At 43.4% G+C, this 23638-nt stretch overlaps 1 protein-coding gene across 1 annotated transcript in view; it reads left to right on the forward strand.

Annotated features, from left to right (window-relative positions):
• Positions 1 to 9184: 9184 nt before the first annotated feature.
• The window catches only part of LOC116958614 (dynein axonemal heavy chain 1-like), a gene marked incomplete at its 5' end in the record, with an annotated part of 42706 nt that continues 28252 nt past the window's right edge, over positions 9185 to 23638 (forward strand). Inside the window, 3 exons of the mRNA XM_076057273.1 lie at positions 9185 to 9463; positions 17525 to 17655; positions 20631 to 20775. Of these exons, the coding sequence (XP_075913388.1) occupies positions 9185 to 9463; positions 17525 to 17655; positions 20631 to 20775 (555 nt within the window). The remainder of the gene's footprint in view (positions 9464 to 17524; positions 17656 to 20630; positions 20776 to 23638) is intronic.

Here is a 23638-nt window from a genome sequence, read left to right on the forward strand (position 1 = left end):
TATATAGTAATGAGTGTATAGTGTAGTGTAGTAGTGTATAGTGTAGTGTATAGTAGTGTAGTGTATAGTGTAGTGTATAGTAGTGTAGTGTATAGTATAGTAGTGTAGTGTATAGTGTAGTAGTGTATAGTGTAGTGTATAGTGTAGTGTATAGTGTAGTGTATAGTGTAGTGTATAGTGTAGTGTGTAGTGTATAGTGTATAGTAATGTGTGTGTGTATAGTGTAGTGTATAGTGTAGTGTATAGTAATGAGTGTGTATAGTGTAGTATATAGTGTAGTGTATAGTAGTGTGTAGTGTAGTATATAGTAATGTGTGTGCGTGTGTAGTGTATAGTGTATAGTAATAAGTGAGTGTAGTGTATAGTGTATTGTAATGAGTGTGTGTGTAGAGTATAGTGTAGTGTATAGTGTATAGTAATCTGTGTGTGTAGTGTATAGTGTATAGTAATGAGTGAGTGTAGTGTATAGTGTATAGTAATGTGTGTGTGTGTAGTGTATAGTGTAGTGTATAGTGTATAGTAATCTGTGTGTGTGTAGTGTATAGTGTATAGTAATTTGTAGTGTATAGTAATGTGTAGTGTATAGTGTAGTGTATAGTGTATAGTAATTTGTGTGTGTAGTGCAGTGTATAGTGTATAGTAATGTGTGAGTGTAGTTTATAGTGTATAGTAATGAGTGAGTGTAGTATATAGTGTAGTGTATAGTGTAGTGTATAGTGTATAGTAATGTGAGTGTGTAGTGTATAGTGTATAGTAATGAGTGAGTGTAGCGTATAGTGTATAGTAATGAGTGTGTGTAGTCTATAGTGTAGTGTGTAGTGTATAGTAATCTGTGTGTGTAGTGTATAGTGTATAGTAATGTGTGAGTGTAGTGTATAGTGTATAGTAATGAGTGTGTGTGTAGTGTATAGTAACATGTGTGTGTGTAGTGTATAGTGTATAGTAATGTGAGTGTGTGTGTGTGTGTAGTGTATAGTGTATAGTAACGTGAGTGTATAGTGTAGTGTATAGTGTATAGTAATGAGTTTGTGTGTGTAGTGTATAGTGTATAGTAATGAGTGTGTGTGTACTGTATAATAGTGTAGTGTATAGTGTATAGTAATGAGTGTGTGTGTGTAGTGTATAGTAATGTGTGTGTGTGTAGTGTATAGTGTAGTGTATAGTAATGAGTGTGTGTGTGTATAGTGTATAGTAACGTGAGTGTGTGTGTGTAGTGTATAATAGTGTAGTGTATAGTGTATAGTAATGTGTAGTGTATAGTGTAGTGTATAGTGTATAGTAACATGAGTGTGGTGTATAGTGTAGTGTATAGTGTATAGTAATGAGTGTAGTGTATAATAGTGTAGTGTATAGTGTATAGTAACGTGAGTTTGTGTGTGTAGTGTATAGTGTATAGTAATGATTGTATAGTGTAGTGTATAGTGTATAGTAATGAGTGTATAATGTAGTGTATAGTGTATAGTAATGTGTAGTGTATAGTGTATAGTAACGTGAGTGTGTGTGTGTAGTGTATAGTGTATAGTAACATGAATGTGTGTGTAGTGTATAATAGTGTAGTGTATAGTGTATAGTAACGTGAGTGTAGTGTATAGTGTAGTGTATAGTAACATGAGTGTAGTGTATAGTGTAGTGTATAGTGTATAGTAACGTGAGTGTAGTGTATAGTGTATAATAACGTGAGTGTAGTGTATAGTGTAGTGTATAGTAATGAGTGTAGTGTATAGTGTAGTGTATAGTGTATAGTAACGTGTGTGTGTAGTGTATAGTATAGTGTAGTGTATAGTGTAGTGTATAGTGTAGTGTATAGTGTAGTGTGTAGTGTATAGTGTATAGTAATGTGTGTGTGTATAGTGTAGTGTATAGTGTAGTGTATAGTAATGAGTGTGTATAGTGTAGTATATAGTGTAGTGTATAGTAGTGTGTAGTGTAGTATATAGTAATGTGTGTGCGTGTGTAGTGTATAGTGTATAGTAATAAGTGAGTGTAGTGTATAGTGTATTGTAATGAGTGTGTGTGTAGAGTATAGTGTAGTGTATAGTGTATAGTAATCTGTGTGTGTAGTGTATAGTGTATAGTAATGAGTGAGTGTAGTGTATAGTGTATAGTAATGTGTGTGTGTGTAGTGTATAGTGTAGTGTATAGTGTATAGTAATCTGTGTGTGTGTAGTGTATAGTGTATAGTAATTTGTAGTGTATAGTAATGTGTAGTGTATAGTGTAGTGTATAGTGTATAGTAATTTGTGTGTGTAGTGCAGTGTATAGTGTATAGTAATGTGTGAGTGTAGTTTATAGTGTATAGTAATGAGTGAGTGTAGTATATAGTGTAGTGTATAGTGTAGTGTATAGTGTATAGTAATGTGAGTGTGTAGTGTATAGTGTATAGTAATGAGTGAGTGTAGCGTATAGTGTATAGTAATGAGTGTGTGTAGTCTATAGTGTAGTGTGTAGTGTATAGTAATCTGTGTGTGTAGTGTATAGTGTATAGTAATGTGTGAGTGTAGTGTATAGTGTATAGTAATGAGTGTGTGTGTAGTGTATAGTAACATGTGTGTGTGTAGTGTATAGTGTATAGTAATGTGAGTGTGTGTGTGTGTGTAGTGTATAGTGTATAGTAACGTGAGTGTATAGTGTAGTGTATAGTGTATAGTAATGAGTTTGTGTGTGTAGTGTATAGTGTATAGTAATGAGTGTGTGTGTACTGTATAATAGTGTAGTGTATAGTGTATAGTAATGAGTGTGTGTGTGTAGTGTATAGTAATGTGTGTGTGTGTAGTGTATAGTGTAGTGTATAGTAATGAGTGTGTGTGTGTATAGTGTATAGTAACGTGAGTGTGTGTGTGTAGTGTATAATAGTGTAGTGTATAGTGTATAGTAATGTGTAGTGTATAGTGTAGTGTATAGTGTATAGTAACATGAGTGTGGTGTATAGTGTAGTGTATAGTGTATAGTAATGAGTGTAGTGTATAATAGTGTAGTGTATAGTGTATAGTAACGTGAGTTTGTGTGTGTAGTGTATAGTGTATAGTAATGATTGTATAGTGTAGTGTATAGTGTATAGTAATGAGTGTATAATGTAGTGTATAGTGTATAGTAATGTGTAGTGTATAGTGTATAGTAACGTGAGTGTGTGTGTGTAGTGTATAGTGTATAGTAACATGAATGTGTGTGTAGTGTATAATAGTGTAGTGTATAGTGTATAGTAACGTGAGTGTAGTGTATAGTGTAGTGTATAGTAACATGAGTGTAGTGTATAGTGTAGTGTATAGTGTATAGTAACGTGAGTGTAGTGTATAGTGTATAATAACGTGAGTGTAGTGTATAGTGTAGTGTATAGTAATGAGTGTAGTGTATAGTGTAGTGTATAGTGTATAGTAACGTGTGTGTGTAGTGTATAGTATAGTGTAGTGTATAGTGTATAGTAACGTGTGTGTGTGTGTAGTGTATAGTGTATAGTATAGTGTATAGTGTAGTGTATAGTGTATAGTAACGTGTAGTGTATAGTGTAGTGTATAGTAACGTGTGTGTGTAGTATATAGTGTATAGTAATGAGTGTGAGTGTAGTGTATAGTGTTTATTAATTTGTAGTGTATAGTCTATAGTAATGTTTAGTGTATAGTGTAGTGTATAGTGTATAGTAACGTGAGTGTAGTGTATAGTAGTGTATAGTGTATAGTAATGTGTAGTGTATAGTGTAGTGTATAGTAATCTGTGTGTGTAGTGTATAGTGTAGTGTATAGTGTATAGTCATGAGTGTAATTTGTAGTGTATAGTGTATAGTAACGTGAGTGTAGTGTATAGTGTATACTAATGTGTAGTGTATAGTGTAGTGTATAGTGTATAGTAACGTGAGTGTAGTGTATAGTGTATTGTAACGTGAGTGTGTGTGTGTAGTGTATAGTGTATAGTATAGTGTAGTGTATAGTAACGTGAGTGTGTAGTGTATAGTGTATAGTAATGTGTAGTGTATAGTGTAGTGTATAGTGTATAGTAACGTGAGTGTGTGTGTGTAGTGTATAGTGTATAGTAATGAGTGTGTGTGTAGTGTATAATAGTGTAGTGTATAGTGTATAGTAACGTGAGTGTAGTGTATAGTGTAGTGTATAGTAACATGAGTGTGTGTAGTGTATAGTGTATAGTATAGTGTATAGTGTAGTGTATAGTGTATAGTAACGAGTGTGTGTGTGTAGTGTATAGTGTATAATATAGTGTATAGTGTAGTGTATAGTGTATAGTAACATGAGTGTAGTGTATAGTGTATAGTAATGAGTGTATAGTGTAGTGTGTAGTGTATAGTAACGTGTGTGTGTGTGTAGTGTATAGTGTAGTGTATAGTGTATAGTAATGTGTAGTGTATAGTGTAGTGTATAGTGTATAGTAACGTGAGTGAGTGTGTGTAGTGTATAGTGTATAGTAACGTGAGTGTAGTGTATAGTGTATAGTAACGTGAGTGTGTGTAGTGTATAGTGTATAGTATAGTGTATAGTGTAGTGTATAGTAACGAGTGTGTATGTGTAGTGTATAGTGTATAGTATAGTGTATAGTGTAGTGTATAGTGTATAGTAACGAGTGTGTGTGTGTAGTGTATAGTGTATAGTATAGTGTATAGTGTAGTGTTTAGTAACATGAGTGTGTGTGTGTAGTGTATAGTGTATTGTATAGTGTATAGTGTAGTGTATAGTGTATAGTAACGAGTGTGTGTGTGTAGTGTATAGTGTATAGTAATGTGTAGTGTATAGTGTATAGTAACGTGTGTGTGTGTAGTGTATAGTGTAGTGTATAGTGTAGTGTATAGTGTAGTGTATAGTGTAGTGTATAGTAATTTGTAGTGTATAGTGTAGTGTATAGTGTAATGTAATGAGTGTGTGTGTGTAGTGTATAATAGTGTAGTGTATAGTGTATAGTAATGAGTGTGTGTAGTGTATAGTGTATAGTAATGTGAGTGTGTGTGTGTAGTGTATAGTGTAGTGTATAGTGTATAGTAATCTGTGTGTGTAGTGTATAGTGTATAGTAATGAGTGAGTATAGTGTATAGTAATGTGTGTGTGTGTAGTGTATAGTGTAGTGTATAGTGTATAGTAATCTGTGTGTGTAGTGTATTGTGTATAGTAATGTGTGAGTGTAGTGTATAGTGTATAGTAATGAGTGTGTGTGTAGTGTATACTAGTGTAGTGTATAGTGTATAGTAACGTGAGTGTGTGTGTGTGTAGTGTATAGTGTATAGTATAGTGTAGTGTATAGTGTATAGTAATGAGTGTGTGTGTAGTGTATAGTGTAGTGTATAGTGTATAGTAACGAGTGTGTGTGTGTGTGTAGTGTATAGTGTATAGTAACGTGTAGTGTATAGTGTAGTGTATAGTGTATAGTAACGAGTGTGTGTGTGTAGTGTATAGTGTATAGTAACGTGTAGTGTATAGTGTAGTGTATAGTGTATAGTAACGTGAGTGTATAGTGTAGTGTATAGTGTAGTGTATAGTGTATAGTAACGAGTGTGTGTGTGTAGTGTATTCTAGTGTAGTGTATAGTGTATAGTAACGTGAGTGTAGTGTATAGTGTAGTGTATAGTAACGAGTGTGTGTGTGTAGTGTATAGTGTATAGTAACGAGTGTGTGTGTGTAGTGTATAGTGTATAGTATAGTGTAGTGTATAGTGTATAGTAATGTGTGTGTGTGTGTAGTATATAGTGTATAGTAATGTGTAGTGTATAGTGTAGTGTATAGTGTATAGTAATGAGTGTGTGTGTGTAGTGTATAGTGTAGTGTATAGTGTAGTGTATAGTGTATAGTAACGTGTGTGTGTAGTGTATAGTAATGTGTATAGTGTATAGTGTAGTGTATAGTGTAGTGTATAGTAACGTGAGTGTGTGTGTAGTGTATAGTGTATAGTAACGTGAGTGTGTGTGTGTAGTGTATAGTATAGTGTATAGTGTAGTGTATAGTGTATAGTAGTGTAGTGTATAGTGTATAGTAACGTGAGTGTGTGTGTGTAGTGTATAGTATAGTGTATAGTGTAGTGTATAGTGTATAGTAGTGTAGTGTATAGTGTATAGTAACGAGTGTGTGTGTAGTGTATAGTGTAGTGTATAGTGTATAGTAACGTGTATAGTGTATAGTATAGTGTATAGTGTAGTGTATAGTGTATAGTAGTGTAGTGTATAGTGTATAGTAACGAGTGTGTGTGTAGTGTATAGTGTAGTGTATAGTGTATAGTAACGAGTGTGTGTGTAGTGTATAGTGTAGTGTATAGTGTATAGTAACGTGTATAGTGTATAGTATAGTGTATAATAGTGTAGTGTATAGTGTATAGTATAGTGTAGTGTATAGTGTATAGTAACGTGAGTGTAGTGTATAGTGTATAGTAACGTGAGTGTAGTGTATAGTGTATAGTAACGAGTGTGTGTGTGTAGTGTATAGTGTATAGTAACGTGAGTGTGTGTGTAGTGTATAGTGTATAGTAACGAGTGTGTGTGTGTAGTGTATAGTGTATAGTAACGTGAGTGTGTGTATAGTGTAGTGTATAGTGTATAGTAGTGTAGTGTATAGTGTAGTGTATAGTAGTGTAGTGTATAGTGTATAGTAACGTGAGTGTGTGTGTGTGAGTGTGTGTGTGTGTAGTGTATAGTGTATACTAGTGTAGTGTATAGTAATGAGTGTGTGTGTGTAGTGTATAGTGTAGTGTATAGTGTAGTGTATAATAGTGTAGTGTATAGTGTATAGTATAGTGTATAGTAACGTGAGTGTGTGTATAGTGTAGTGTATAGTGTATAGTAATGTGTAGTGTATAGTGTATAGTAACGTGTGTGTGTAGTGTATAGTGTATAGTAACGAGTGTGTGTGTGTAGTGTATAGTGTAGTGTATAGTGTATAGTAACGAGTGTGTGTGTGTAGTCTATAGTGTATAGTAACGAGTGTGTGTGTGTAGTGTATAGTGTATAGTATAGTGTAGTGTATAGTGTATAGTAATGTGTGTGTGTGTGTAGTATATAGTGTATAGTAATGTGTAGTGTGTAGTGTATAGTGTAGTGTATAGTGTATAGTAATGAGTGTGTGTGTGTAGTGTATAGTGTATAGTGTAGTGTATAGTGTAGTGTATAGTGTATAGTAACGTGTGTGTGTAGTGTATAGTAATGTGTATAGTGTATAGTATAGTGTAGTGTATAGTGTATAGTAACGTGTGTGTGTAGTGTATAGTGTATAGTATAGTGTAGTGTATAGTAACGTGTGTGTGTAGTGTATAGTGTATAGTATAGTGTAGTGTATAGTGTATAGTAACGAGTGTGTGTGTGTGTGTGTAGTGTATAGTGTAGTGTATAGTGTATAGTAACGTGAGTGTGTGTGTGTAGTGTATAATAGTGTAGTGTATAGTAGTGTAGTGTATAGTGTATAGTAACATGAGTGTGTGTGTGTGTAGTGTATAGTGTATAGTATAGTGTATAGTGTAGTGTATAGTGTATAGTAACGTGAGTGTGTGTGTGTAGTGTATACTAGTGTAGTGTATAGTGTAGTGTATAGTGTATAGTAATGAGTGTGTGTGTAGTGTATAGTGTAGTGTAAAGTGTAGTGTATAGTGTATAGTATAGTGTAGTGTATAGTAACGAGTGTGTGTGTGTAGTGTATAGTGTAGTGTATAGTGTATAGTAACGTGTGTGTGTGTGTAGTGTATAGTGTAGTGTATAGTGTAGTGTATAGTGTATAGTAACGAGTGTGTGTGTGTGTAGTGTATAGTGTATAGTGTAGTGTATAGTGTATATTAACGAGTGTGTGTGTGTGTAGTGTATAATAGTGTAGTGTATAGTGTATAGTAACGTGAGTGTAGTGTATAGTGTAGTGTATAGTGTAGTGTATAGTGTATAGTAACATGAGTGTGTGTGTAGTGTATAGTGTATAGTATAGTGTAGTGTATAGTGTATAGTAACGTGTGTGTGTGTGTAGTGTATAGTGTAGTGTATAGTGTAGTGTATAGTGTATAGTAACGAGTGTGTGTGTGTGTACTGTATAGTGTATAGTGTAGTGTATAGTGTATAGTAACGTGTGTGTGTGTGTATAGTGTATAGTGTAGTGTATAGTGTATAGTAGTGTATAGTGTAGTGTATAGTGTAGTGTATAGTGTATAGTGTAGTGTATAGTGTATAGTAACGTGAGTGAGTGTGTGTATAGTGTATAGTGTAGTGTATAGTGTATAGTAACGAGTGTATGTGTGTGTGTGTGTAGTGTATAGTGTATAGTGTAGTGTATAGTAACGAGTGTGTGTGTGTAGTGTATAGTGTATAGTATAGTGTAGTGTATAGTGTATAGTAACGTGTGTGTGTAGTGTATAGTGTAGTGTATAGTGTAGTGTATAGTGTATAGTAACGTGTGAGTGTGTGTGTGTGTAGTGTATAATATTGTAGTGTATAGTGTATAGTAACACGAGTGTGTGTGTGTATAGTGTAGTGTATAGTGTATAGTAACGTGAGTGTGTGTGTGTAGTGTATAGTGTAGTGTATAGTGTAGTGTATAGTGTAGTGTATAGTGTATAGTAACGTGTGTGTAGTGTATAGTGTAGTGTATAGTGTATAGTAATGTGTAGTGTATAGTGTATAGTAACGTGAGTGTGTGTGTAGTGTATAGTGTATAGTAACGTGAGTGTGTGTGTAGTGTATAGTGTATAGTAACGTGAGTGTGTGTGTAGTGTATAGTGTATAGTAACGTGAGTGTGTGTGTAGTGTATAGTGTATAGTAACGTGAGTGTGTGTGTAGTGTATAGTGTATAGTAACGTGAGTGTGTGTAGTAGTGTATAGTGTATAGTAACGTGAGTGTGTAGTGTATAGTGTAGTGTATAGTGTAGTGTATAGTGTATAGTAACGAGTGAGTGTGTGTGTGTGTAGTGTATAATAGTGTAGTGTATAGTGTATAGTATAGTGTAGTGTATAGTGTATAGTAACGAGTGTGTGTGTGTAGTGTATAGTGTATAGTATAGTGTATAGTGTAGTGTATAGTGTATACTAGTGTAGTGTATAGTGTATAGTAACGAGTGTGTGTGTGTAGTGTATAGTGTATAGTAGTGTAGTGTATAGTGTATAGTAACGAGTGTGTGTGTGTAGTGTATAGTGTAGTGTATAGTGTAGTGTATAGTGTATAGTAACATGAGTGTGTGTGTGTAGTGTATAATAGTGTAGTGTATAGTGTATAGTAGTGTAGTGTATAGTGTATAGTAACGAGTGTGTGTGTGAGTGTGCAGGGCTACTTGCAGTACGCCCGCAGCCTGCCGCTCAGCGACTCCCCGGCTGTGTTTGGCCTCCACCCCAACGCCAGTGTGGCCCTGGCCCGGAGCGACACGGCGGCCTTGCTCGTGGCGCTGCTACGGACGCAGCCGCAGGAAGCAGCCGGCGCCGGTGGTGCCGGTGGCGGTGGTGGTGGTGCCGGTGGTGGTGCCGGTGGTGGTGGTGGCGGTGGTGGTGGCGGTGGTGCCAGGTCACGCGACGAGGTGACGCAGACTGTACACTGCACACTACGCTGTACACTACACTGCACTATACACTACTATACACTACACTATACACTACACTACTATACACTACACTACTATACACTACACTATACACTACATTATACACTGTACACTACACTATACACTACACTGTACACTACACTGTACACTACACTGCACACTACGCTGTACACTACGCTGTACACTACGCTGTACGCTACACTGTACACTACGCTGTACGCTACACTGCATGCTACACTGTACACTACACTGTACGCTACGCTGTACACTACGCTGTACGCTACACTGTACGCTACGCTGTACGCTACGCTGTACACTACACTACACTATACACTGTACGCTACGCTGTACACTACACTACTATACACTACACTGTACACTACACTATACTGCACACTACACTGTACACTACACTGTACACCACACTGTACACTACACTGTACACTACACTATACACTGTACACTACGCTGTACGCTACGCTGTACACTACGCTGTACACTACACTGTACACTACGCTGTACACTACACTGTACACTGTACACTACGCTGTACACTACACTGTACACTACACTATACACTGTACACTACGCTGTACACTACACTGTACACTACACTATACACTGTACACTACGCTGTACACTACGCTGTACGCTACGCTGTACACTACACTGTACACTACGCTGTACACTACGCTGTACACTACACTGTACACTACGCTGTACACTACGCTGTATACTACGCTGTACACTACACTACTGTACACTACACTGCACACTACACTGTACACTACACTGCACACTACACTGTACACCACACTGTACACTACACTGTACACTACGCTGTACACTACGCTGTACACTACACTGTACACTACGCTGTACACCACACTGTACACTACGCTGCACGCTACACTGTACACCACACTGTACACTACACTGTACGCTACGCTGTACACTACGCTGTACACTACACTGTACACTACGCTGTACACCACACTGTACACTACACTGTACACTACACTGCACACCACACTGTACACTACACTGTACACTACGCTGTACACTACGCCGTACACTACACTGTACGCTACGCTGTACACTACACTGTACACTACACTATACACTACACTATACACTGTACACTACATTACACTGTACACTACACTACTATACACTACACTGCACACTACACTACTACACTGTACACTACACTATACACTACACTACACTATACACTACACGTTACACTACACTACGTTACACTACACTACTATACACTACACTGTACACTACACTACTATACACTACACTGTACACTACACTATACACTACACGTTACACTACACTACTATACACTACACTGTACACTACACTATACACTACACTGTACACTACACATCTATACACTACACTACACTATACACGACACTATACACTACACTGTACACCACACTATACACTACACGTTACACTACACTACTATACACTACACTGTACACTACACTAAACACTACACTGTACACTACACATCTATACACTACACTACACTATACACGACACTATACACTACACTGTACACCACACTATACACTACACGTTACACTACACTACTATACACTACACTGTACACTACACTATACACTACACTGTACACTACACATCTATACACTACACTACACTATACACGACACTATACACTACACTGTACACCACACTATACACTATACACTACACTATACACTATACTATACACTACACTATACACTACACTACTATACACTACACTACTATACACTACACTACTATACTGAGACGACTGGCTGGTGCACCACCTGTGCCCCCTACTGTGCCAACCTGCTGTGCTTTAGCCACCCGGCGCTCCGCTCGTTGTTGTGAGCGTCACTCCTCCACCCTCCATTGTTGTTGGAGGACGACTGCCTCCAACTGCCCAGTAGCGTCCTTCACGAGCCTCCTCCACAGAGGTCGATCTTGACACCGCTTGTACCAGTCATCAGCAAGTCCACTCAGCTCCACGTCCTCCTGTACCACGTCACTCCATCTCTTCTTTAGCCCATGCCGCTCCCGTTTAGCCCCCTCAATCCGGCCGAACAAAAGCTGTTTCGGGCATGCGGTGGCTGGGCATGCGGGCTACATGACCCAGCCAACGCAGCCTTGCCTGCCGGAGGAGCTCACCGATGGGACCTTGTCCAGATCCTTCAAGGATTTGTGAGCTCCTCACACAATCCAGCCTGGTTAAACCCAGGATGAATCGTAGGCAGGCCAGCCTAAATGTTTCTAACCGGCGAAGATGTTCCATTAGGGGGGTTCACGTTTCACAAGCGTAGAGAAGGGAGGGAATGACCGTGGCCGAGAAGACCTGAAGCTTAGTGCGGAGCGACAGACCAGGTAGCTTCCACACAGCATTACGCAACCGATGAAAATATATTGCTGGTCGACTGATTCGGAGTGAGACCTCTGCTGTTAAACTGGAGCCAGTCATAAGCACACTGCCCAGGTATGGGAAACTCTCCACTCTCTCCACAACTGCCCCATCACCGATTGGGAGTTGTGGGGGTGGAGTGTCCAATGCTAAATAAATATCCAGGCAGGTGCTTCGTTTTGGTGGGGCTGATGATAAGGCCCCACCTCTTAGTGGCACACTCCAGGTTCAGCAGCAGCGCCTCCAACTCCTCCTCTGAGTGAGCAGCAATTACCAGATCATCGGCATACATAACGTGGTTGACCATTAGGGAACCATCCCTTGACTGTACCCTAGCATCGATCAGCCTCCCATTATATCAATAATTTTATTGTTTTATATTTTTATCATTTCATTGTTTCCCTTCTACGTGGCGGTGACTTTACCGAAAGAACCAAGAATAATAATTTTATTGTTTTATATTTTTATTATTTTATTGTTTCCCTTCTACGTGGCGGTGACTTTACCGAAAGGATCAAGAATAATAATTTTATTGTTTTATATTTCGATTTAAAGCTTTCGTGACTGCAATGATTCATCTTCTTTGGTTCTTTCGGTAAAGTCACGTAGAATGAGAATAAAATAATAAATTGATAAAATAAAATAACAATAATATTCTCACGACGTTTCGGCCACAACACAAGCGGCCTTCATCAGGTGAAGGGAGCGAGACTGTCTGGTAGGACAGCGCTGGAGTGAGAGAGCCACGTTCAGATCACGGCTTTTAAGCTGTGTGAGAGGAACAAAGAGCCTTGACGAAGGAATTAGCATAAAATTTAGCATTGAAAAGGCTGAATGATTAGCTTGTGACTGGTCACAGAAATAGCTATGTTAAAAGTTAAAGCATACACATCCGCAGAGGCACCCATTGTTAAAAGGAATTAGCATAGAATTTAGCATTGAAATAGCTAAATTAAGGCATTCGCTTGTAACTGCTACAGAAATAGTTACGTTGAAGTCAGAGCATACACATTCACCGATGCACTTAGTACAAATCAAAACAGGAGAATTTAGCATTGAAATAACTAGGCGAATTTAGCATGGAAATAACTGGGTGATTTGCTAGTGACTGGTCACAGAAATGACTACAAATCTGAGCTATTCACAGTACTATATAGTGAACCAATAAAAACTAAAATATAAATTACCTTCATGTTATCAATAAACTCTATATTCTCCAATCAGCTAAGCTACCAACCATAAGTCGTTATATAACACAATGCTATATGGCGAAAAAATGGGTGGATTCTTACCCTCAAATTTCCGTACCACGGATAGCTACGGGCCCCGTTCAGACGGACGAGTTCGTCCATGGTCGGAACAGCGGAGGGGGAGAGAGACAGCTGCGAAGCCCTAGTATACTCCATGTTGTAAACCATACCATTAACCGTGGTGTGAGAGGTATTAAGAGGCAATGCTGGCGAAAGAGCTGCGGTCTGAAGGTCATCGTAAAATTACAATTAATTAAGAACAGAAATGATTTAACACATCTTTCCAGTGGTTACTGAGCCTAAATCCATCTTCTCGGTTGAAATTGTCTCTGTGCTTGTATATGTGAATGGCCTCATGAACGAATCTCTCATGGTAGCCAGTTGGTTTGCAAAGAACCTCCGTCTTGGAGAAGTCAATGTCATGTGAGCCCACTGAATTGTAACAGTGATCTGCCACGGCAGAGGAGTTCGTCTTACCGTGTTTCAAGTCTGCTTTATGTTCGCGGATGCGATCCGAGATATGTCTTTTGGTTTCTCCAATGTAGCTACTACCACAGAGGCACTTTAGTTTGTAAACGCCCGGGTACTGTATGTCTGGAAGAGCATCTTTTACAGATGGAACTAAATCACGGATTTTGTGTACTGTGTTGAATCGGACCTGGATCTTGTGTTTATTCAGGATTTTGGAGATCTTTTTAGTGACCCCTGCAATGTAGGGTAAGGTGATGGTTTTGAGTGGCTCCACAAGAGGATCCTTCTTCATGACTGGAGTGATGGCTTTGCGGATTGTGTAGTCGGAGTAGCCATTAGCCCTGAGAGCCTGGTGTACGTGTTTGAGTTCACTGGTAATGTGTTCCTGGTCGGAAATGCATTGGGCTCTATGGTATAGAGTCTTGATGAGGCAGTTCTTCTGGGATGGATGGTGGTGGGAATCCGGTTTCAAGTAAGCATCTGTATGGGTAGCTTTCCTGTAGACAGAGTGGCTCATTGAACCATCATGTCTCCTTTTAATTAAGACATCCAGAAAGGGTAGTTTGCCATCTTTTTCGACCTCCATGGTAAATCTGATGGCTGGGTGTATGGAATTGATGTGGTCGCGGAATTGGTCTAGAGCAGGCTGGCCATGTGGCCAGATGACAAAGGTGTCATCAACGTACCTCTTCCATAAGGTCGGGCGTAGAGTGGCAGTCTGGATGGCGTCAGTTTCAAATTTTTCCATGAATACGTTGGCTACAACCGGAGATAGGGGGGAGCCCATTGGGGTGCCCTCAGTTTGTTTGTAGAAAGTTCCATTCCAGGTGAAGTATGTGTTGGTTAAGCAATGTCTCACCAGGGGGGGTACATCAGTATGCAGTCCTTGATGAACCAGGTCTTCAATGATAGCGATGGTGTCAGGTACCGGGACTTTGGTGAACAAGGACACCACATCAAAACTGACAAGCAGGTCGTTTGGGGACAGGGAAATGTCTTTGATTGTCGATACCAGGTGAGTAGAATTTAGTACCGCAGAGGTGGTTTTTCCAGTGAAAGGTCGCAGTATATCAGCCAGAAAACGTGCCAGTTTGTAGGTGGGGGAGCTGATAGTAGAGACGATGGGACGAAGGGGTGTATCTTCTTTGTGTATCTTTGGAAGGCCATATAATCTTGGTGGTCTGGCAGCAGAGGGTTTCAACAAGAACTGTTTGTTCTCATCAATTAATGCTGTTGAATCAGAGATAATTTTGTTCGTTTTGGTGACCAGGCTGTTGGTGGGATCTCTTTTTATTTTTGTATAGCTGCCATCGTTGAGTAGTTCTTGAATTTTGTTGTTATATTCTGTTTTGTCCATGATGACAGTGGCATTGCCTTTGTCAGCTGAGAGAACGACAATATCATCCCTCTTTTTTAATTGAGATAATTCAAAACGTTCGTCTTTGCTGATGTTGCTAGGTGGCAACTTAGCGTTTTTGAGGGTTGCAGCGATTTCAGATCTTGCTACGTCTGCAGAGATGTGACTCAAGCCCTTGAGTGCAACGTCGACATGGGCAATGATATCATTAACCGGTAAGTGTCTCGGTGTGACAGCAAAGTTTAGACCTTTAGCTAAAACGGATTTCAGACCATCAGAAATGGAACTGTTACTGCGATTAATTACGACTTTGTTGACGTCTATCTTTTCGGTGTGTGGATCCGATTTTTTGCTGGAGAGGTGATTGAATTTGGAAATCAAATTGTCCCTACATTTGTTCGACATAGTGGCAGCCGAAGAGGTAGTCATATTGTCTACATGTTCCCAATCCGATGTAGACATTGTTGCTGTCAATTTTAAGTGTGATTTGTAGAGTGTCTTGTCTAACTGATCGAGTTCGGTGCGTGTAAGTCTGATTTTTTCCGAGATAAGAGCGAAGCTAGTTCTAGCTAGAATTCGTTTTGCATTGAGAGAAGTTGCAACAGCAGAGGTTAGTGTAAATGCGGTTGGTATTACCTTAGAGTCGCGGCATCTCTTCAGAAAGGTGAGAGACTCGATTAGTTGAGCCTTCTTATCCCGAAGTCTGTTGAATGATCTTAAGGATGTGTGGAATCCCTCCCCGTAGAGGCGGTTAAATTTCGATTTAAAGCTTTCGTGACTGCAATGATTCATCTTCTTTGGTTCTTTCGGTAAAGTCACGTCTCGCTCCCTTCACCTGATGAAGGCCGCTTGTGTTGTGGCCGAAACGTCGTGAGAATATTATTGTTATTTTATTTTATCAATTTATTATTTTATTCTCATTCTACGTGACTTTACCGAAAGAACCAAAGAAGATGATAAAATAAAATAACACAATAATATTCTCACGACGTTTCGGCCACAACACAAGCGGCCTTCATCAGGTGAAGGGACGAGACTGTCTGGTAGGACAGCGCTGGAGTGAAAGAGCCACGTTCAGATCACGGCCTTTAAGCTGTGTGAGAGGAACAAAGCGTCTTGACAAAGGAATTAGCATATAATTTAGCATTTAAATGGCTGAATGATTAGCTTGTGACTGGTCACAGAAATAGCTATGTTAAAAGTTAAAGCATACACATCCGCAGAGGCACCCATTGTTAAAGGAATTAGCATAGAATTTAGCATTGAAATAGCTAAGTTAAGGCATACACATCCGCAGAGGCACCCCTTGACAATGGAATTAGCATAGAATTTAGCATTGAAATAGCTGAGTGATTAGCTTGTAACTGCTACAGAAATAGCTACGTTAAAGTCAGAGCATACACATTCACCGAGGCACTTAGTACAAATCAAACAGGAGAATTTAGCATTGAAATAACTAGGCGAATTTAGCATTGAAATAACTGAGTGATTAGCTAGTGACTGGTCACAGAAATGACTACACATCTGAGCTATTCACAGTACTATATAGTGAACCAATAAAAACTAAAATATAAATTACCTTCATGTCATCAATAAACTCTATCTCTCTGTGTGTGTATCTCTCTGTGTGTGTCTGTGTGTGTGCGTGTCTCTGTGTGTGTATCTCTCTGTGTGTGTCTCTCTGTGCGTGTCTGTGTGTGCGCGTGTCTCTGTGTGTTTATCTCTCTGCGTGTGTCTGTGTGTGCGCGTGTCTCTGTGTGTGTATCTCTCTGTGTGTGTCTGTGTGTGTGCGTGTCTCTGTGTGTGTATCTCTCTGTGTGTGTCTGTGTGTGCGCGTGTCTCTGTGTGTGTATCTCTCTGTGTGTGTCTGTGTGTGCGCGTGTCTCTGTGTGTATCTCTCTGCGCGTGTATCTCTCTGTGTGCGTGTGTCTGTGTGTGCGTGTGTCTGTGTGTATCTCTCTGTGTGTGTATCTCTCTGCATGTGTCTGTGTGTGTATCTCTCTGTGTGTATCTCTCTGTGTGTGTCTCTCTGTGTGTGTGTGTCTGTGTGTGCGCGTGTCTCTGTGTGTATCTCTCTGTGTGTATCTCTCTGTGTGTCTGTGTGTGTGCGTGTCTGTGTGTGCGCGTGTCTCTGTGTGTATCTCTCTGCGTGTGTCTCTTTGTGTATCTCTCTGTGTGTGTCTGTGTGTGCGCGTGTCTCTGTGTGTATCTCTCTGCGCGTGTCTGTGTGTGCGCGTGTCTCTGTGTGTGTATCTCTCTGTGTGTCTGTGTGTGTGCGCGTGTCTGTGTGTGTGTATCTCTCTGTGTGCGTGTCTCTGTGTGTGTATCTCTCTGTGTGCGTGTCTCTGTCTGTGTATCTCTCTGTGTGTGTATCTCTCTGCGTGTGTCTGTGTATCTCTCTGTGTGTATCTCTCTGCGTGTGTCTGCGTGTGTATCTCTCTGCGTGTGTCTGTGTGTGTATCTCTCTGTGCGTGTCTGTGTGTGTGCGCGTGTCTGTGTGTGTGCGCGTGTCTCCGCAGGTGGTGGAGGAGGTGGCGAGGCACGTGCTCCACGAGCTCCCGGAGCCGCTGGCCGAGCGCGAGCTCATGGAGAGGTTTCCCGTCCGCTACGACGAGTCCATGAACTCGGTGCTGGTACAGGAGGTGCTGCGGTGAGTCGCGACCGGGGCCGAAGCTACCCCAGGGCAGCCCCCTAGCAGGGCTGTGGAGGGTCGTGGGTGCCGCGGTGGCTATGAGATGTGAACTACTACCTCGCCTGGTATGCAGGAGGCCGTGGGTTCGATCCCAACCCTGTAGATGCCTGCTGTGTATAGTTGTTGTGGCTATGAGATGTGGGCTACTACCTTGCCTGGTTTACAGGAGGCCGTGGGTTCGATCCCGACCCTGACGACACCTGTTGTATAGTTGTGGTGGCTATGAGATGTGGGCTACTACCTTGCATGGTTTACAGGAGGCCGTGGGTTCAATCCCGACCCTGTAGATGCCTGCTGTGTATAGTTGTGGTGGCTATGAGATGTGAACTACTACCTTGCCTGCTATCCGGGAGGCCGTGGGTTCGATCCCGACCCTGTAAGATGCCTGCTGTATAGTTGTTGTGGCTATGAGATGTGGGCTACTACCTCGCCTGCTATGCAGGAGGCCGTGGGTTCGATCCCGACCCTGTAGATGCCTGTTGTATAGTTGTGGTGGTGGCTATGAGATGTGAACTACCTCGCCTGGTATACAGGAGGCCGTGGGTTCGATCCCGACCCTGTAGATGCCTGCTGTATAGTTGTGGTGGCTATGAGATGTGAACTACTACCTCGCCTGGTATGCAGGAGGCCGTGGGTTCGATCCCAACCCTGTAGATGCCTGTTGTATAGTTGTTGTGGCTATGAGATGTGAACTACTACCTCGCCTGGTATGCAGGAGGCCGTGGGTTCGATCCCAACCCTGTAGATGCCTGTTGTATAGTTGTTGTGGCTATGAGATGTGAACTACTACCTCGCCTGGTATATGGGAGGCCGTGGGTTCGATCCCGACCCTGACGACACCTGTTGTATAGTTGTTGTGGCTATGAGATGTGGGCTACTTCCTCGCCTGGTATACAGGAGGCCGTGGGTTCGATCCCGACCCTGTAGATGCCTGTTGTGTATAGTTGTGGTGGTGGCTATGAGATGTGGGCTACTACCTCGCCTGCTATGCAGGAGGCCGTGGGTTCGATCCCGACCCTGACGACACCTGCTGTATAGTTGTTGTGGCTATGAGATGTGAACTACTACATCGCCTGCTATCCGGGAGGCCGTGGGTTCGATCCCGACCCTGTAAGATGCCTGTTGTATAGTTGTTGTGGCTATGAGATGTGGGCTACTACCTCGCCTGCTATACAGGAGGTCGTGGGTTCGATCCCGACCCTGTAGATGCCTGTTGTATAGTTGTTGTGGCTATGAGATGTGAACTACTACCTCGCCTGCTATGCAGGAGGCCGTGGGTTCATTCCCGACCCTGACGACACCTGTTGTATAGTTGTTGTGGCTATGAGATGTGAACTACTACCTCGCCTGGTATACAGGAGGCCGTGGGTTCGATCCCGACCCTGTAGATGCCTGCTGTATAGTTGTTGTGGCTATGAGATGTGGGCTACTACCTCGCCTGGTATGCGGGAGGCCGTGGGTTCGATCCCGACCCTGTAGATGCCTGCTGTATAGTTGTGGTGGCTATGAGATGTGAACTACTTCCTCGCCTGCTATACAGGAGGCCGTGGGTTCGATCCCGACCCTGTAGATGCCTGCTGTATAGTTGTGGTGGCTATGAGATGTGAACTACTACCTCGCCTGGTATGCGGGAGGCCGTGGGTTCGATCCCGACCCTGACAACGCCTTGCTACAGCCTGCAGGACCCGTGTCTCCCCGTGTCTCCTCGTGTCTTCCTGCGTCTCTCTGTGTCTCCCTGTGTCTTCCTGTGTCTCCCTGTGTCTCCCTGTGTCTCCCCGTGTCTCATCCCCGCGTCTCCCCGTGTCTCCCTGTCTCCCCGTGTCTCCCCGTGTCTCATCCCCGCTTCTCCCCGTGTCTCCCTGTGTCTCCACGTGTCAACCTGTGTCTCCCCGTGTCTCATCCCCGCGTCTCCCCGTGTCTCCCCGTGCCTCCCTGTGTCTCATCCCCGCGTCTCTCCGTGTCTCCCTGTCTCCCCGTGTCTCATCCCCGCGTCTCCCCGTGTCTCCCCATGCCTCCCCGTGTCTCATCCCCGCGTCTCCCCGTGTCTCCCTGTCTCCCCGTGTCTCCCCGCGTCTCCCCGTGTCTCCTCGTGTCTACCTGTGTCTCCCTGTGTCTCCCCGTGTCTCCCTGTGTCTCCCTGTGTCTCCCCGTGTCTCATCCCCGCGTCTCCCCGTGTCTCACCGTGTCTCCCTGTGTCGCCCTGTGTCTCCCCGTGTCTCCCGGTGTCTCCCTGTGTCTCTCTGTGTCTCCCCGTGTCTCCCCGTGTCTCCCTGTGTCTCCCTGTGTCTCCCCGTGTCTCATCTCCGCGTCTGCCCGTGTCTCCCCATGTCTCATCCGCGCGTCTCCCCACGTCTCATCCCCATGTCTCCCCGCGTCTCCCCGTGTCTCATCCCCGCGTCTCCCCACGTCTCCGTGTGTCTCTGTGTGTCTCTGTGTGTCTCCGTACAGCTTCAACCGGCTGCTGGAGGTGGTGCTCAGCAGCCTGCAGGCCCTGTTGTGCGCCCTGCAGGGCCTCGTGGTGATGTCCCCCGTGACTCCCCGTGTCTCCCCGTGTCTCTGTGTGTCACCCCGTGTCTCTGTGTCACCCCGTGTCTCTGTGTGTCTCCGTGTGTCTCTGTGTGTCTCCTCGTGTCTCCGTGTGTCTCCGTGTGTCTCTGTGTGTCTCCCCGTGTCTCTGTGTGTCTCTGTGTGTCTCTGTGTGTCTCTGTGTGTCTCCCCGTGTCTCTGTGTGTCTCGGTGTGTCTCCGTGTGTCTCTGTGTGCAGCTACAACCGGCTGCTGGAGGCGGTGCGCTGCAGCCTACAGGCCCTGCTGCGTGCTCTGCCGTGTCTCATCCCCGTGTCTCCCCGTGTCTCTGTGTGTCTCCCCGTGTCTCCCCGTGTCTCCCCGTGTCTCCCCGTGTCTCTGTGTGTCTCTGTGTCTCCCCCTGTGTAGCTACAACCGGCTGCTGGAGGCGGTGCGCTGCAGCCTACAGGCCCTGCTGCGCGCCCTGCAGGGCCTCGTGGTGATGTCCGCCGAGCTCGAGTTGATGGCTCACAGCCTCTACAGCAACGCCGTGCCGGCACTGTGGCAGGCCAAGGTGGGACACTACGGAGACACTACAGGGACACTACAGGGACACTACAGGGACACTACAGGGACACTACAGGGACACTACAGAGACACTACGGAGACACTACGGAGACACTACAGAGACACTACAGAGACACTACAGGGACACTACAGAGACACTACAGGGACACTACAGAGACACTACAGGGACACTACAGGGACACTACAGAGACACTACAGGGACACTACAGAGACACTACAGGGACACTACAGAGACACTACAGGGACACTACGGAGACACTACAGAGACACTACAGAGACACTACAGGGACACTACAGAGACACTACAGGGACACTACAGAGACACTACAGGGACACTACAGGGACACTACAGAGACACTACAGGGACACTACGGAGACACTACAGGGACACTACAGGGACACTACAGGGACACTACAGGGACACTACAGGGACACTACAGGGACACTACAGAGACACCACAGGGACACTACAGAGACACTACAGAGACACTACAGGGACACTACAGGGACACTACAGAGACACTACAGGGACACTACGGAGACACTACAGAGACACTACAGAGACACTACAGGGACACTACAGAGACACTACAGGGACACTACAGAGACACTACAGGGACACTACAGGGACACTATAGATACACTACAGGGACACTACAGGGACACTACAGAGACACTACAGGGACACTACAGAGACACTACAGGGACACTACAGAGACACTACAGGGACACTACAGAGACACTACAGAGACACTACAGAGACACTACAGAGACACTACAGGGACACTACAGGGACACTACAGAGACACTACAGAGACACTACAGAGACACTACAGGGACACTACAGAGACACTACAGAGACACTACAGAGACACTACAGAGACACCACAGAGACACTACAGAGACACTACGGAGACACTACAGGGACACTACAGGGACACTACAGGGACACTACAGAGACACTACAGGGACACTATAGATACACTACAGGGACACTACAGGGACACTACAGAGACACTACAGGGACACTACAGAGACACTACAGGGACACTACAGAGACACTACAGGGACACTACAGAGACACTACAGAGACACTACAGAGACACTACAGAGACACTACAGGGACACTACAGGGACACTACAGAGACACTACAGAGACACTACAGAGACACTACAGGGACACTACAGAGACACTACAGAGACACTACAGAGACACTACAGAGACACCACAGAGACACTACAGAGACACTACGGAGACACTACAGGGACACTACAGGGACACTACAGGGACACTACAGAGACACTACAGGGACACTACAGAGACACTACAGAGACACTACAGGGACACTACAGGGACACCACAGAGACACTACAGAGACACCACAGAGACACTACAGAGACACCACAGAGACACCACAGAGACACTACAGAGACACCACAGAGACACTACAGGGACACTACGGAGACACCACAGAGACACTACAGAGACACTACAGAGACACTACAGGGACACTACAGAGACACTACAGAGACACTACAGGGACACCACAGGGACACCACAGAGACACTACAGAGACACTACAGGGACACTACAGAGACACTACAGAGACACTACAGGGACACTACAGAGACACTACAGAGACACTACAGAGACACTATAGATACACTACAGGGACACTACAGGGACACTACAGAGACACTACAGGGACACTACAGAGACACTACAGGGACACTACAGAGACACTACAGGGACACTACAGAGACACTACAGAGACACTACAGAGACACTACAGAGACACTACAGGGACACTACAGGGACACTACAGAGACACTACAGAGACACTACAGAGACACTACAGGGACACTACAGAGACACTACAGAGACACTACAGAGACACTACAGAGACACCACAGAGACACTACAGAGACACTACGGAGACACTACAGGGACACTACAGGGACACTACAGGGACACTACAGAGACACTACAGAGACACTACAGAGACACTACAGGGACACTACAGGGACACTACAGAGACACTACAGGGACACTACAGGGACACTACAGAGACACCACAGAGACACCACAGAGACACTACAGAGACACTACAGGGACACTACAGAGACACTACAGAGACACTACAGGGACACTACAGAGACATAGATACACTACAGAGACACTACAGGGACACTACAGGGACACTACAGAGACACTACAGAGACACTACAGGGACACTACAGAGACACTACAGAGACACTACAGAGACACTACAGGGACACTACAGGGACACTACAGAGACACCACAGAGACATCACAGGGACACTACAGGGACACTACAGAGACACTACAGAGACACTACAGAGACACTACAGGGACACTACAGAGACACTACAGAGACACTACAGAGACACTACAGAGACACCACAGAGACACTACAGGGACACTACAGGGACACTACAGAGACACTACAGAGACACTACAGAGACACTACAGGGACACTACAGAGACACTACAGGGACACTACAGAGACACTACAGAGACACTACAGGGACACTACAGGGACACCACAGAGACACTACAGAGACACCACAGAGACACTACAGAGACACCACAGAGACACCACAGAGACACTACAGAGACACCACAGAGACACTACAGGGACACTACGGAGACACCACAGAGACACTACAGAGACACTACAGAGACACTACAGGGACACTACAGAGACACTACAGAGACACTACAGGGACACCACAGGGACACCACAGAGACACTACAGAGACACTACAGGGACACTACAGAGACACTACAGAGACACTACAGGGACACTACAGAGACACTACAGAGA

This window comes from Petromyzon marinus, chromosome 80 (assembly GCF_048934315.1).
Source record: "Petromyzon marinus isolate PM22_M1 ecotype Great Lakes invasive population chromosome 80, UKy_Petmar_22M1.pri1.0, whole genome shotgun sequence".
Taxonomy (NCBI): Eukaryota; Metazoa; Chordata; class Hyperoartia; order Petromyzontiformes; family Petromyzontidae; genus Petromyzon; species Petromyzon marinus.